Source organism: Diaporthe amygdali, assembly GCF_026229845.1.
Source record: "Diaporthe amygdali strain CAA958 chromosome Unknown NODE_1_length_4327563_cov_65_473760, whole genome shotgun sequence".
NCBI classification, from domain to species: Eukaryota; Fungi; Ascomycota; class Sordariomycetes; order Diaporthales; family Diaporthaceae; genus Diaporthe; species Diaporthe amygdali.
The window spans coordinates 1195914-1208986 of NW_026517021.1; the positions used below are offsets into that span (position 1 = coordinate 1195914).

The following is a 13073-nucleotide window of genomic DNA, read 5'->3' on the forward strand; positions in this document are numbered from 1 at the left end:
CCGAAGATCTCAAAAGATGAAGTATTTGAGCGAAACCTGTGAGACAGTTTCATTTTCTTATATTCTATCAGACCATGAACATCTGCTAACATCACATGTGCAACAAAACTTCAGAACCTGTGAAACGCCAATTGGAATTCTTCCAGATCAAACCAACAAACCAGTTGCAGTCTTAGCTGTGAGTTTGACCCAGTAATTGAAAGTGGATGAGCGTTCACTCAAGCAGAAAGTTCGGTGTCCTGGATAGCCTTGTTGAAAGGGTAAAACTGGCTGAAGATTTAATGGCGCTGCGCAGGACAGACTGCCTGCTTGACTTGCATAGAATGAGGCATGGCTTGCAGCGAGGAAAGCGGACACCTCGAAGTACAGTCAAGATTCACATGAGCACTAACAGCCGCTCCTCGGCGTTGGCTACTCTTAGCAATATAGCGTGTAAATACCGGTTGCTAAATACTACTCCTGCTCCGACCCAGGCAATGCGCGTAGAATGTCCTTCGCGTGACTGTGCCAGTCAATCGCCGCACAGTTCGGAAGCTCGCTCTTTCCAAGCCAATGTCCCAGGGTCCTGGCCATGGACGCAGCCGATACCCGACATATTATATCTCCTTTCTCCAAGATACTGACAGCGTCTTCCATCACCTTGAAGTATGTGTATCGTTTATTAAGCTTTTCGTGTTCATCGACCTCCGCGAAGGCGCAGGACCGAAGATGCCGCGCCCATAGCTTTGAGCAGACCTGGAATGCCAGTGTTTGCATGCTCCAAATAGGCTTGCAGGGGAGGGGCAGGGCAACCACTCTGTGTATAAGATCCCTGGCCATTTCAGCTGATTTGGCGCGGTCGTTAGAGGCGCTATGAACAGCATAAGTGTGGTAATATGATAAAGTGATAACGTCGGATAGTGGAGCCTGTTGTGTCGCCTTTCGAACATGCTCAAGCTTCTTCAACAGGGCGTCTCGCGAACGCTGCGAAGTCTTCCAGGTCCGACAATAGAGGGACCACAGTCCAAGTACCATGATGTTCTCATCTCCGATGAGTTCTTGCAAAGTCATCACCGTCTTGAAAGTCGCGAGACGTAGTGTTGTCTTCATCCTGGAGCAGCTAACACTCACGAGAGCTTCTACCACCATCAATATGTCCCCATTTTCCTCCTTCGCCGCAGTCAAATTTTGTTTGATAGCTTCTAAAAGTTTGATCAAAGCACGGTCCTTTAAAAGTCTTCGCTTTTCGATCGACAAGAGCTTCAGACAAGCTTGCCACAGCTGAAGCAACATCGAAGGATCTGTGCTCCGTGAGCCGGTTGGCAATGACCCCAGCAAATCGTCCATTAGATACTGCGCTTTACCCACAAGTCCGTTCTTCATGAGGTCCTCTATGGTGGTACATTGGTCGGCAAGCCTTTCCCATAAATTCAAAGTCGTCGCGTCACCGGTTGGGCTAATGAAACTGAGCATGTTGAAACCCCAGGCTCCATTTGTGGGGCTGAAGACCGCTCTAATATAACGATCCAGGCCCAAAAGAATTTTTTCCTGTGTCTCCATTTGGGATGTAGACAAGGCAATGGCAGCCTGTTTAGTGGCCTGGCTCTGTAAGGTGAACTCCTCAAGAGCCACCATGATCGTTTGTATTGCTATATCCGGACGCTTGGGGTTCTCTTTCTCTCGCCCCTGCTCACCTGTTGTATCTAATCTCGTCGGGTCAACATTTCGCCATAGACTGAATTGCTTCTTGTATTCCGATTCTTCTCTAGCCGCAAGGAATGTTAAAGGGATACGAAACGGTGGTGAGCGGGGCTGGGTCTTCAGTCCTTACTCTTCAAAGCTGTAGATACACCACATGATCTCTCTGACTACTCTCAGTGGCATGCGGCTATACAATTTCGCGATCTTGTCCTCCATCATAGTCCATTTTGAGTCGTTACGCTTGCGATAAGATCTCCGCTTGGGTGGTCCCTCGTTGTTCTTGAACTTTCGTTCTTGGACAAATGATCCGCTAGGTGGTGGCAACATGGTGACCCAGCAAGAGACGGTCATATGAGGGTGGGAGTCAGATGAATTCCTGCCACCCTTGCATCAGTCTACACGACGACTCGTTAAATGTTATTCAATATACTCGACTCGAAGAGCCTTCTAGGTAAATTGCCTCCTTTGTAAACGCATTGATGCGGGGTTGGCCTTGGGAATGCATTCCATCGCATCTGGAACGTTGTATATGAGGTAGCCAACCATGTGCCAACAGAGCTTGGCATTGCAGATCAAGTTTGCCCTACGCCCAGAAAGGAAATTGAACTTTAGTGCCGCCCAATCATCAAGATGATAGTAGAGCTAGTAGAGCTACGGCAGCTATCGCACCGTCGTGTAAGGCGAGCTCGAGACCTGACTGGGTGCCTAGACTTCAAGATGAGAGCTCGGGTTTGCTTTCGACGACGGGCCAAAAAAAGAAAAAGAAAGAAAAAAACCGGCGACGGCCAAGCAGGAACTCGAGACAACGCGAGGCGGAAAAAGTATAAAAGGTCTGTTTTCCGATCTGATTTCCGTCTCTGGTCTGCTCGATGCTCTGAAGATTCCGTCACCTTTACACAAAGCCACAACAATTCACTGCTCAATATCTCGATGTCCCGATCCTTTTTCCAATCCGTCTCACCTCTTTTGTCCCTTGTCACGGCTCCTCTCCGTCAATGCCTTTAGACAATATCAAAGACAGGCAAAACAACCAAAGTCGACATCAAATATCTACCATAGACAGCAACCGCAAGGGCTTTGATTCCGCTCTCCCTAAAAATATCAGAGACAAGGAGAGCAGCCAATGCCAAAATCCAGACCACACCATGGACAGCAGCAGAAATGCCTTTGCCCCCGCTCTGCCTGACAACATAGGTAGCGAACACAGTTTGGCCATGTCGGACGAAAGTGATCCCAAAGCATGGAGGATCATGTCTCTCAAAGTGCTTAAGAATCTCGTGGCCGAGGCGAGAGGCGAGGCGACGAAGAAAGTCATTGAGTACATAAAAAATCAGTAAGTGCTATGCTCATCCGCAGACGCTATAGCGGCTAATGGATCACAGCCTGGGGAAAACGAAGCTCATCTTCGTCGTTGGCCAGAGCGGCTCGGGAAAGACATTGCTGCTCAAGGAGCTGACAGGTATTAACCTGAAGGAAGGAAGTGGAACTAGGTCAGGTCTGTACTACAGTCCCGCCCATATGATGCAAACATCCACCGACGCAAAATCTGAAACCGAACAGGTACGCTCTTCCACCACCTTTGCCCTGCCATCATCCATGACGAGCAGTACATCTTTGTCGATACAGCTGGATTTGGAGCCGCGGATCTGGACAATAATTCCAACTTTTCCGATATTGTTGGATGCCTCAACGGCCTTGGTCCCTTTGTAGATGTCGCCGGCCTTCTCTTCGTCTACGGTGGCGACCAGGCCCGCATGACCAATGACGATCTTCGTACCCTTCAATGGGTTCAGTGCTTTTGTGGACCCAAATTCTACCGCAATGTGGTTTTTGTCACCACTAAATGGGACGTGCCCAGGCCCAAACCATTCGAAGCTGCGTGGACCCGAATTGAGGAGCTCCTCCGCGCGCCCGAGGTCACAGCTCTGTGTAATCCGCCCACCCGTCATGTCGGAGCGGCGATTTATCATCATGGCCTCCCCGGAGGTGTCGGAGACATTGAAGGGCATAAGTATGTGCTGGACAAAGACGCTGATTCGGAGAAGCGATCCACAGAACTCAAGTCTTTGATTCTACGGAATTTTAAGCATGCCCCGATCTTCAGGCTCCAGGTCGCCCAGGAAATGGGCCCCAAGGGCGATTGGACCAAGACAGAGGCTGCAAAAGTGCTAGCTAGCGACCCTCAGTCTATCACGGTTGAGATCCACGCCGACCGCGCTGTCGTCTGTCCCAAGGCCGCAACCACCAGCACCACGCCGCCCATTGCGCCGCAGGCCGGCAACCCAAACTCCCACGATGTGCAAAAGACGTGGTATCAGAGATTAATGGACTGGATCGAGGCTGCTCAAGCAGCCGCAGCCTTTTTCAAGCAGGCCCGCGAGGCGCCGGAGACACCCTCGTCGTGGTCCTCGGCCTGGGAGCACGTGCAAGGCTGGTGGTCTGGGACACCGAGAACGTGATGTGGTTGCGCCTACAAGTTATGGTTTCGCATGTGGGGTGTCTAGTATCTCCATTATCTGTTCTTCTGCTGTGGCCGTGTATCTTCGATCTATTCCCGGGGGTTGGGTCACTCTGGCCAAGGACGGTCTTTTTCCAATCTTGAGGTACCTTGTGACCTTCTACGTATTTCTGCCCGAGCTCTGGAGCCAATAAAGGCTCACATTGGGTTTAACAAACCAAGAATGTCACATAACCTTCATTTTGATTTTGAAAATCCTTCAAGAAGCGACTGGGACTCATCACTCATACCTCTTTCTTCAAGAATTTCTGGACACAGCACTTGTGTAAAGTACTGATTGTATAGGTCGTAGTGGCGCAGTGTCATACCCGGAGTCTAACGATGCTGAGCACTCATGACCCCTTGCATTCAGATTGTAGCATGCTATCGACCAGTCCACTTCACCCTTTCCCATATATACTACGAAAAGTTACATGCTAGTCCCATCCTTCTGTTGCTGCTATTTTCAATGAATCTGAGTTTCAAGTCAAACTCATGAGACTAATTAGGCAACTTAATCAAGGGGCATGTGCAGCTGTCCTCCACAGCCAATACAAGCAAGAAGGGGAACACGCGGATTGTTTTGTGTCGATAGTCTTGTGAGAAGAATTATTCACCGCTCCAACAGATTTGTAAATTGGGGTGGCGAAATTTGAAGGAAAAGTGTATCATGAGTGAAAATGAGCTTCGTTATTGTCAGGCATATTTACGTTCAATTGGCTTGGCGACCTGCCCTTTCATGCAAGCATCTAGGAGCGGACGGACAGGCTCGAGACCAGCGCAGTTGATGAGAACATCTAGTTTTCCTCCTGAACGCTCAGCCACCAGATCCTACACTGGGTGATAGTTTGTGGAACCGTCATGTGAAACTCAATCACGTCAACGTTGCTCAGTTGCAAGAGGTCCTGCGCTTTGAAAATTGCGGACGGAAGCGAAGACGTGCAACTCATGCTCAAGAAAGACTTTCGTCAGAGCCCAGCCAATTGACTCGGTGCTGCAGCCAGCCATCAGCACTACTTTATTCTGAATGGCTGCCATGATGAAGGATGACTGAAGGTGGGGATGGTCAGTGACCTGGAACAAAATCGAGGAATTGAGTAGCCGGGATTAAACAGGGAGCAGAAGCTACAAGAGGTGAATTGTGGCAGCTGCCTGGGGATCAGATCAATTATTGTAATATTCATTCGTTTAGGGGGTTCTGCAGAAGAAAGGGAGAGAGGAAGCTATCTACAGAAGCGCTGGCAGCGTAGTGATAGCGCTGTAGTGGAGTGCTTAGTTAGCCACCCCTACGCTCCTACCACATGAATCATTATCTATAGCCTCACAGATTCGCGCTTTCTATCAGCTTAGCTAGGTGTCATACAGCATGAGCAGGTGCCGACAGCATCTACTCATCAAGAAACGACAGCCAAGGCCCAGGAAGCAGGGAATTAGGGCTCGTTTTAAGTAAGCTTTGCGGATCCTTCGTATGCGTTGGTGCTGCAATGTGCGCATTGCAAGACTTATTTCAGGATATCTAGGTAGGAAAAGCCCTCATGACCTCAAGCGCAGTAGTTAAGACCTCAATCTGGAAGGCCCCAACGGCATCCCCCGACCTGTGACCTCCCCTTTGAGTGACAGCCGTCTCTTCGTCATTCATCCCACGGTCATATTTCCCACCTTCCCGCCTCCCGATGCAACCAAACAATATGGTTAAGCCCAGGGGATTAGGTTTTGCGAGGTGCAAATACGTAGGAAAAGATCTAAAAGAATCACTTAATTTGCGCAGTCATTGGGGTATCGCTGCTTCAGGGGCCTCAACTCTCCTCCTCTTGCTGGGCTGTTTGCCCATGGAGAAAGAGAGAGGGAGGTGATTTGTGTTCAGTAAAAGTGGCGATGCAGACCTGCGCAGTAATATTTAACCACATACCACCCGCTCGACACACGAAGCGAGAGAGGCTTCTCATACAGTTTGAGTTGGTAGCCTAGAAGATTTGTCTGTTTAGCGAGCTTCTAGCCAAGTGGACTCGGCCCAGTTGAAAGTCGAGAAGGACAATTGAATCCATTTATACGGTATCACATGGTCCAGATCATGATGTGCACTTTGAATCGAAAGGGAGAAAGCAAGATAGATGGAAAAGAAAAAGAATAGGCAAAACCGAAAGAACAAAATGAAAGTTCTCTCAATCTCTTCACGTTCCAAAGATTCGCAACCAGTTGACGAAGCAGTTTGGTACACGACCAATGCGACCGTATACACGCCTGGGCAAGACCAAGAATACCGGTAATCAAAACATTTTTGATGCCCACGTATCAACCAAGAAAGTGACCGAGGTTTGCAACCCCCTGCCAAGAAAACGAACCCTAGTGAGAACATCGGGGAGGGCGCAACCTTATTCTAATAAGCTCTCGGAGCTAACTATTCTTCAAGATGCTGACGAAGACATCAGGGTACTCCATAGGTTCTTCTTTTATGCCTTGCACAGGGGCCACAAACTTTGAATAATCCCAACCAAATACTCCAGCTGCTAAACAGGGAGGATTACTCCCCAGTAGGTACAAAACTACTAATAGGGAGGATGCAACGACAATCAATGTAAGGGACCCCAGTAGAGGGGTTACTTTGGCAGACGGTATACTCTTTGACGAGTCACAACCCTTTTTGTTTTCTTCCTGATGGCGCGTGCCTTGGAATAGGGGACGATACAACTTTAGTCTACGCATACGCAACAAGGCGCTGTGGAACACGTCATGCCCTGAGCTGTCTAGATGTTCAAACCCAGTCCAATATAAGGCTCATCTGTGCTCATGGCGTTAGTTATTGAAAGCCTCGTCGCAACATATTCAGATCTCTGCCTTTAGCTCAACATAGAAACCGATATTTCCGACGCTCTTTTGCCTAACTAGTAGTCTCTCTTTTCAAATTTTCAATGTTTGTGTTTCCTCTCCTGGCTGGGGTTGTATCAGCCCGAGTCTTCGACCTCCCCAGTATTCCGGAGGGATGGGAGCATGTCGTACCAGCCTCACCGGACGAGCCGATTCAACTCCGGCTTGCTTTGCGGCAGCAAGGAGAGTCGGCACTCGAGGCGGCCGTGCTCGACCGGTCCACCCCCGGGACGGTCAACTACGGCATACATTTAAACCGTGAAGAGTTACAAGTTTACACGGCTCCATCCGAGTGCACAGAGACGAGCGTGACCCAGTGGCTTCGGGAAAAGAATGTCCCCCACTCTATCGAGGCCGACTGGGTCACGATCAGGACGACCGTCGACGTGGCCGACAACTTGTTCAATGCGTCCTTTGGCTGGTTCCGGCGCGAGAGAGGAGGAGACGAGAATGTTGACGGGGAGCGCGAGCCCAAGCTGCGCAGTCTCTCGTACAGCATACCCGACCATCTGACCCAGCACATCGACACGGTGCAGCCAATCACCCGGTTCGGGGACGTCAAGGCCATGGGCTCGGCGATCGCCACCGCGTCCGAGTTCTTCAACGCATCTGGTAATAGCACGACGTTCGTGCGCGGGAACTGCGACTCGTACGAGACCCCGGGCTGCCTCAAGCAACTCCTCCCGGGAAGCTTCGAGTCCGAGACGGCGTACGGCAGAATTGGGTTCGCATCGTTTCTGGGCCAGTCTGCTAGGTATGGGGATCTGGAAGAGTTCATCAGCGAGCTGGCGCCACACTCTGTTGGCCTAAATTTCTCTTTCACCGAGATCAACGGCGGCGTGCACCTCAAGGATCACGATACCACCTCGAGCAGTATGTAAACCGACCGTCGTTCTCGTCCCTCATCGAACTCCCCCGCGTGATAATGTACCGCTGCGATTTCTGACACATATACTCGTCATAGTGGAAGCGAATCTGGATGTCGCTGTGATCATGGGCTGGGTCCACCCCATCCCCATCCATGAATATATCGTGGGAGGATACGGGTACGCTTCGAACCAATCATCTGGAACCCTCTTTCCCCAAGGACTACCTGTTAACCGCAGTGTTCAACTAGGGACCAGCAAGCCACGGTGGACGATCCCTCCACCACCGGAAGCAACGAGCCTTACCTCGAGCTGCTCGAGTACCTGCTGGCCCTCAACGACACCGACCTGCCCACCGTCCTTTCCGTCTCGTACGGCGAAGAGGAGCAGTCCGTCCCCGAGGACTACGCGCGCAAGGTATGCAACCTCTTCATGCAGCTCGGCGCCCGCGGTGTGAGCGTCATCTTCGCCTCGGGCGACTACGGCCCGGGCGGCTCGTGCACAACGAGCAGCGACGCCGGCAACAACTCGACCTACTTCCAGCCCGTCTTCCCGGCCACTTGCCCGTGGGTCACCGCGGTCGGCGCGACGGCAAACCGCGACGACATGATCGGCGCGTCCTTCAGCTCCGGCGGCTTTAGCCTCTACTTTGACCGGCCCGGCTACCAGGACGACGCCGTTCCCACGTACGTGGCGGGCCTCGGGGGCGAGTACGCGCCCTACTTCAACGGATCCAAGCGGGCGTTCCCGGACGTCGCGACCATCGGCGTCAACTACGCCGTCGTCGACCAGGGGACCCAATACCTCGTCAACGGAACCAGCGCCAGCGCGGCCACGTTCGCGGGCCAGGTGTCGCTGCTCAACGCGGCGCGGCTCAGCTCGAACCTGACGGCGCTAGGCTTCCTCAACCCACTGCTGTACAACTACAGCGCGAGCATTTTCAGCGATGTGACCGGGGGCTCCTCGGTGGGCTGCGTGGGGAACAGTGCCTTTGGCGCGCAGGGCGCCAGCTGGAATGCAACCGACGGCTGGGACCCGGTCACGGGCTTTGGGGTCCTAAACTTTACCAGGTTGCAGGCCATCGTGGCCCCTGATGCAACGAGTGATGTCGGTTCTTGAGTCAATGTTGAAGGTCGTGCTTGAATGTCTTGGTCTCTTTACCCTATTCTTGAAGTAATTTTGTCTACATCAGAGCGCATCTTGTTCTCTTCTCACTTATTTATGCAGCATTTTCCGTAGCTGTAGACTGACTTGACTTATTCGTCAGTCGTTGCAGCGTTGAACTTTTAAATGTCCTAGAGTCTGAGATTGAAGACGTAGCGGCTATCCAGATTCAACTCAGAAACCTCTAGGAATGCGTAACTATCACGATGCTGGCCTTTCAAGTTGACTCCAGCAGCGTTGTTAAGCTATAAAGTCCTCGGAATGCAACTCATCTTAGTTCCAGCTCGGGCTGCTTCGAGCCTGAGCTGGACATCAGCTGTTCTTCTGTCCTTGTTCGATTCGACTCTTCGAATGCATGGTTGGCTGAGAAACAATCTAAAAGGAGAGATGTTGCAATTGATGATGTGTGCCTTATAAGTTAACGTGGCGTAGCATTTGGAATTCGATGGACGCTGTGGCGATCGCCGGATCAGAATTTTCTTACTAAGTAGATGTACGTTTCTTATTTTCAGAAGCTCTAGGTAGGTACTTTCGTGATCGCTGCCATGGTCTCCTTCGCGCCTTTGGCCAGTATCGCCGAGTCCTGCCCGCCAAGAAGAAAACGTGCCCCCAGTCCATTGATAGCCCAGTCATGCAAGTCGTGATTATCATAAATACCTGCCAAGCCGAAGATTTTCCCATGTTTTTTGCAGGCTTTGCTGACAATTTCCAAGGCCTCCCGAAAGGTATTGCTGCCAAACTGGGCTGGTACTCCAAGCTCGATAGCGAGGTCGTTCGAGCCAACCAAGATGACATCTGCGCCTTGGACCGATGCTATGTCTTCGATATTGTCTACGCTTTCTTTCGTCTCAATCATCAGGAAGACGCTGGAGCCGTCGGCGTTTGTCTCAGATATTATCGACTCTTGCGGTTTTGCCTTGAGAGAGAAGAGCGGTAGCTGTCCAGTGATGGACCGAGTCCCCTGAGGTGGATACTTGCAAATCGACACCGCCGCCTGTGCGTCCTCTGTTCTCGTTCGTGAGCATGGAATTTCAGCCTCGCCATGTTGTAGGTCGACATATCTTACCTCGACCTCGGATATGAGGGAAGATCACACCCATAGCCCCACCATCTAATACCTTCTGTACAAAGCCGTTGCCGCACTGGTAAGGAACCCTGACGAATGGTGTGATACCTCGCTGCAGCCCTACTATGCAATGCTGGCTTGAATCCTGTATTGATAGTGTCGAGTGCTCCAGATCAATGAAAAGGGCATCGAAACCTGCATTAGCCGCCAAATGAACAACCTGCGTATTATTTACAAGCCTGATGCCCATAGCCTGGGGCTGTCAGTGATTCGTGCCACAGCAGGGATCAGAAGATCCATTTCTGTTGATATTGAGGTAAAGGATTGGATCTCTAGTTTACTCACTGTACAGAGCTTCCCGGCCGCGCTGAGCCGCATCAAGTTGTTCGTGCAGAGGGAAGCCATTTTGGCGATATCGTCAACAACGTGCCACCAAGGTAACTGACTCACCAACTTCCAAACGGGAATCACCAGGAAAATAAGCAGCAGCTCGAAAGTCCCCGGCTGCCGTTCCCGTTGACATGCACGATTCGGTACCCGTTGCCGAAAACCACCAAGTCAAAAGTGGGGCCCGGTAAGCTGTGCCGTCGTTATCTCGGACACAGCTACCGAAGCTCTTGTCTCTTTTAATTTCATTTATATGGGATCAATAATGGTCTAAGAAGAAAAACAGTGTTTCGGCCTTATTTCTCGCAGGGTTTTCACTGTCAAAAGCGCTGTCCAAGTCACGATGTTTGGACACATTCAACCAGGTCCCCCGGACCCCATGTTCATCCTGAAGAAGAATGCGGACAACGATCGTAATCCAGAGAAAGTGGACTTGGGTGTTGGTATCTATCGAAGCGAGGCCTGTACCTACCAAGAGTTAGAGGTTGTGAAGCTTGTAGGTCAATCTTGCAGCACAGCTTATGCCAGTATTCAATCGCTAAGCATTTCCTAGGCCAAAGGGCATCTCGAACGCGCTGATTTAGGACACGACGTATGTCGTCTTGTATGCACTCGTCAATTAGAAGCTAGCGGGCTAAGTATTATACAGTATGGACCGACAACTGGAGATGCAGAATTTCTCAAACTTGCCGCCAGTGTGATGTTCGGAGACGATTGCAAGGCATTGAAATCCGGCAGGGTCTGTTTACTCTTCCATCATATTTCCATCCATTCACCACATGCGAATTTCCTGACATTACGGCAGATCTCATCCGTTCAGACAATATCTGGCACCGGCGCCAATGCCCTGGGCGCTCTGTTGATTGCCAAGGCCATGCAACCAAAGCCCAAGGTTTATATTGGCATTCCCACGTGGGGAAACCACCTTGACATCTTTCAAAATGTCAATATAGAGATAGTCACGTACCAATATCTCGATTCTTCCAAGCATGTAGTGGATTTTGCCGCCCTTCTGAATGCCGTGCGGACAGCTCCGCCGGACAGCGTCTTTATCCTTCAGGGGTGCTGCCATAATCCCTCCGGCGTCGATCTGAGTGTCCAGCAGTGGGAAGAGCTAGCTTCCGAGATGAGGGCCAATGGCCATTTGCCATTCTTTGATACTGCCTATCAAGGTCTTGGTGATGGCTTGAGTGAGGACGCGGTGGGCGTGCGGACTTTTGTGGAAGCAGGCATGGAGATGCTCGTCTGTCAGTCCTTTTCGAAGAATTTCGCGCTCTACGGGGAGAGGTGTGGAGCCCTTCACGTGGTAGCAAACTCGAGCGAGGTTGCTTTCAATGTCCAGGACAGACTGCGGAGTCTGATACGTTACACTTATTCTTCACCTCCAGCTTATGGAAGCCGACTGGTCAAGACTGTGCTGAACGACAATGCATTGCGGAAAGCCTGGTAGGTCTGCCTCACCAAGAAATCCTAGAGTGCGAAGCTGACTAGTACATTAGGATCATGGAACTCGACGGTATGAGGAAACGGCTCAAGAGGAACCGTCATGCTCTGCACGACCAGTTGGTGAATGTGCTGAAGGTACGTACAGTTGTTCCAAATACACCAAGCAACTTTATATCTGACTTGATACAGACACCAGGGGATTGGACTTATCTCCTCAATGAAAAGGGGCTCTTCTCGTAAGTAGCAGTCTTCTCATGTACAGACTTGCTTGTGACCTAATTGAATAATTTAGATGCCTGGCACTGTCGCCATCCCAGTGTAAGACATTGGTCGGCACATATCACGTTCATTTACCAGGGTCAGGGCGCATCAATGTCGCTGGATTAAGCGAAGACAACGTAGCTCGTGCAGCTAAGGCGATCGACGAGGTTGTTAGAATGTCCGGAGAACAGGAATACTGAAACTCAGAATGGAATAGACAGCGTGGCCGATTATACGTGGCAAACGTCGTATTACCTATTCTAGAAAAACGCTAATGAAGTAGAGACAAGACTAGATCAGTTAAAGTCAAGAATCTACCTAAAATTTATATATATCTTAGCGTCCTCGTGCATGCTTTGCCCTTCAGGAAAGCCTTATTGAGCTGACACACAGTTTCCTCGCCTATTTGTCACTTGGACTTAGCACATGGTCGGAATATCAAACGTTGCATTCTTTTCCTTTCTCAGTACATAGATATCGCAGATGCATGTCCAGAAGCACGATTATGAGGAAGGTCAAATTTCTGATCCCGAGGTGAGAGACTGAGACGATCCAGATACTGCAGATTTCTTATACGCCCGAGATGCTCTAGACACACCGGATAGCCTAGATAACCTGGACACACCCAGTCCCTAATTTTCCTCTCCGAAATTGTTTACAATTTTGGGATATTGCACCGTGTACTGCAATCCTTCGGCGAAAAAGTGACTCAAACCATCCTTACTTGGGGGCGTGGCCAACCGAGCCACAAGAGACTGGATTCAAGACTAGTGTCCACTTTTCGGCAAGGCGTTCCGAGCTCGCTTTTGACGGGTTTGAACCTGTCTCATGGCACAAAGAC

General features: G+C 50.6%; 5 protein-coding genes across 5 annotated transcripts; 3 read left to right on the forward strand and 2 right to left on the reverse strand.

Moving 5' to 3' along the window:
• Positions 1–453: 453 nt before the first annotated feature.
• Positions 454–2007, reverse strand: J7T55_005933 (uncharacterized protein; the record flags this gene model as incomplete). The annotated part of the gene is made up of 2 exons (XM_053138762.1): positions 454–1744; positions 1811–2007. 2 exons carry the CDS (start codon positions 2005–2007, stop codon positions 454–456), a joined length of 1488 nt encoding a protein of 495 aa, XP_053000703.1.
• An 818-nt stretch (positions 2008–2825) lies between these two features.
• On the forward strand, positions 2826–4139 carry J7T55_005934 (uncharacterized protein; the record flags this gene model as incomplete). Its single annotated transcript, XM_053138773.1, has 3 exons — positions 2826–3013; positions 3063–3139; positions 3241–4139. The coding sequence occupies 3 exons, from the start codon at positions 2826–2828 to the stop codon at positions 4137–4139; spliced, it is 1164 nt and encodes a 387-aa protein (XP_053000704.1).
• Positions 4140–7086: 2947 nt separating this feature from the next.
• On the forward strand, positions 7087–9027 carry J7T55_005935 (subtilisin-like protein; the record flags this gene model as incomplete). Its single annotated transcript, XM_053138784.1, has 3 exons — positions 7087–7915; positions 8007–8088; positions 8160–9027. The coding sequence occupies 3 exons, from the start codon at positions 7087–7089 to the stop codon at positions 9025–9027; spliced, it is 1779 nt and encodes a 592-aa protein (XP_053000705.1).
• A 562-nt stretch (positions 9028–9589) lies between these two features.
• J7T55_005936 (aldolase) lies at positions 9590–10543 on the reverse strand (the record flags this gene model as incomplete). Its single annotated transcript, XM_053138794.1, has 3 exons — positions 9590–10077; positions 10139–10391; positions 10484–10543. The coding sequence occupies 3 exons, from the start codon at positions 10541–10543 to the stop codon at positions 9590–9592; spliced, it is 801 nt and encodes a 266-aa protein (XP_053000706.1).
• A 325-nt stretch (positions 10544–10868) lies between these two features.
• J7T55_005937 (aspartate aminotransferase) lies at positions 10869–12211 on the forward strand (the record flags this gene model as incomplete). The annotated part of the gene is made up of 5 exons (XM_053138805.1): positions 10869–11021; positions 11079–11117; positions 11331–11971; positions 12025–12106; positions 12161–12211. 5 exons carry the CDS (start codon positions 10869–10871, stop codon positions 12209–12211), a joined length of 966 nt encoding a protein of 321 aa, XP_053000707.1.
• Positions 12212–13073: the final 862 nt, after the last annotated feature.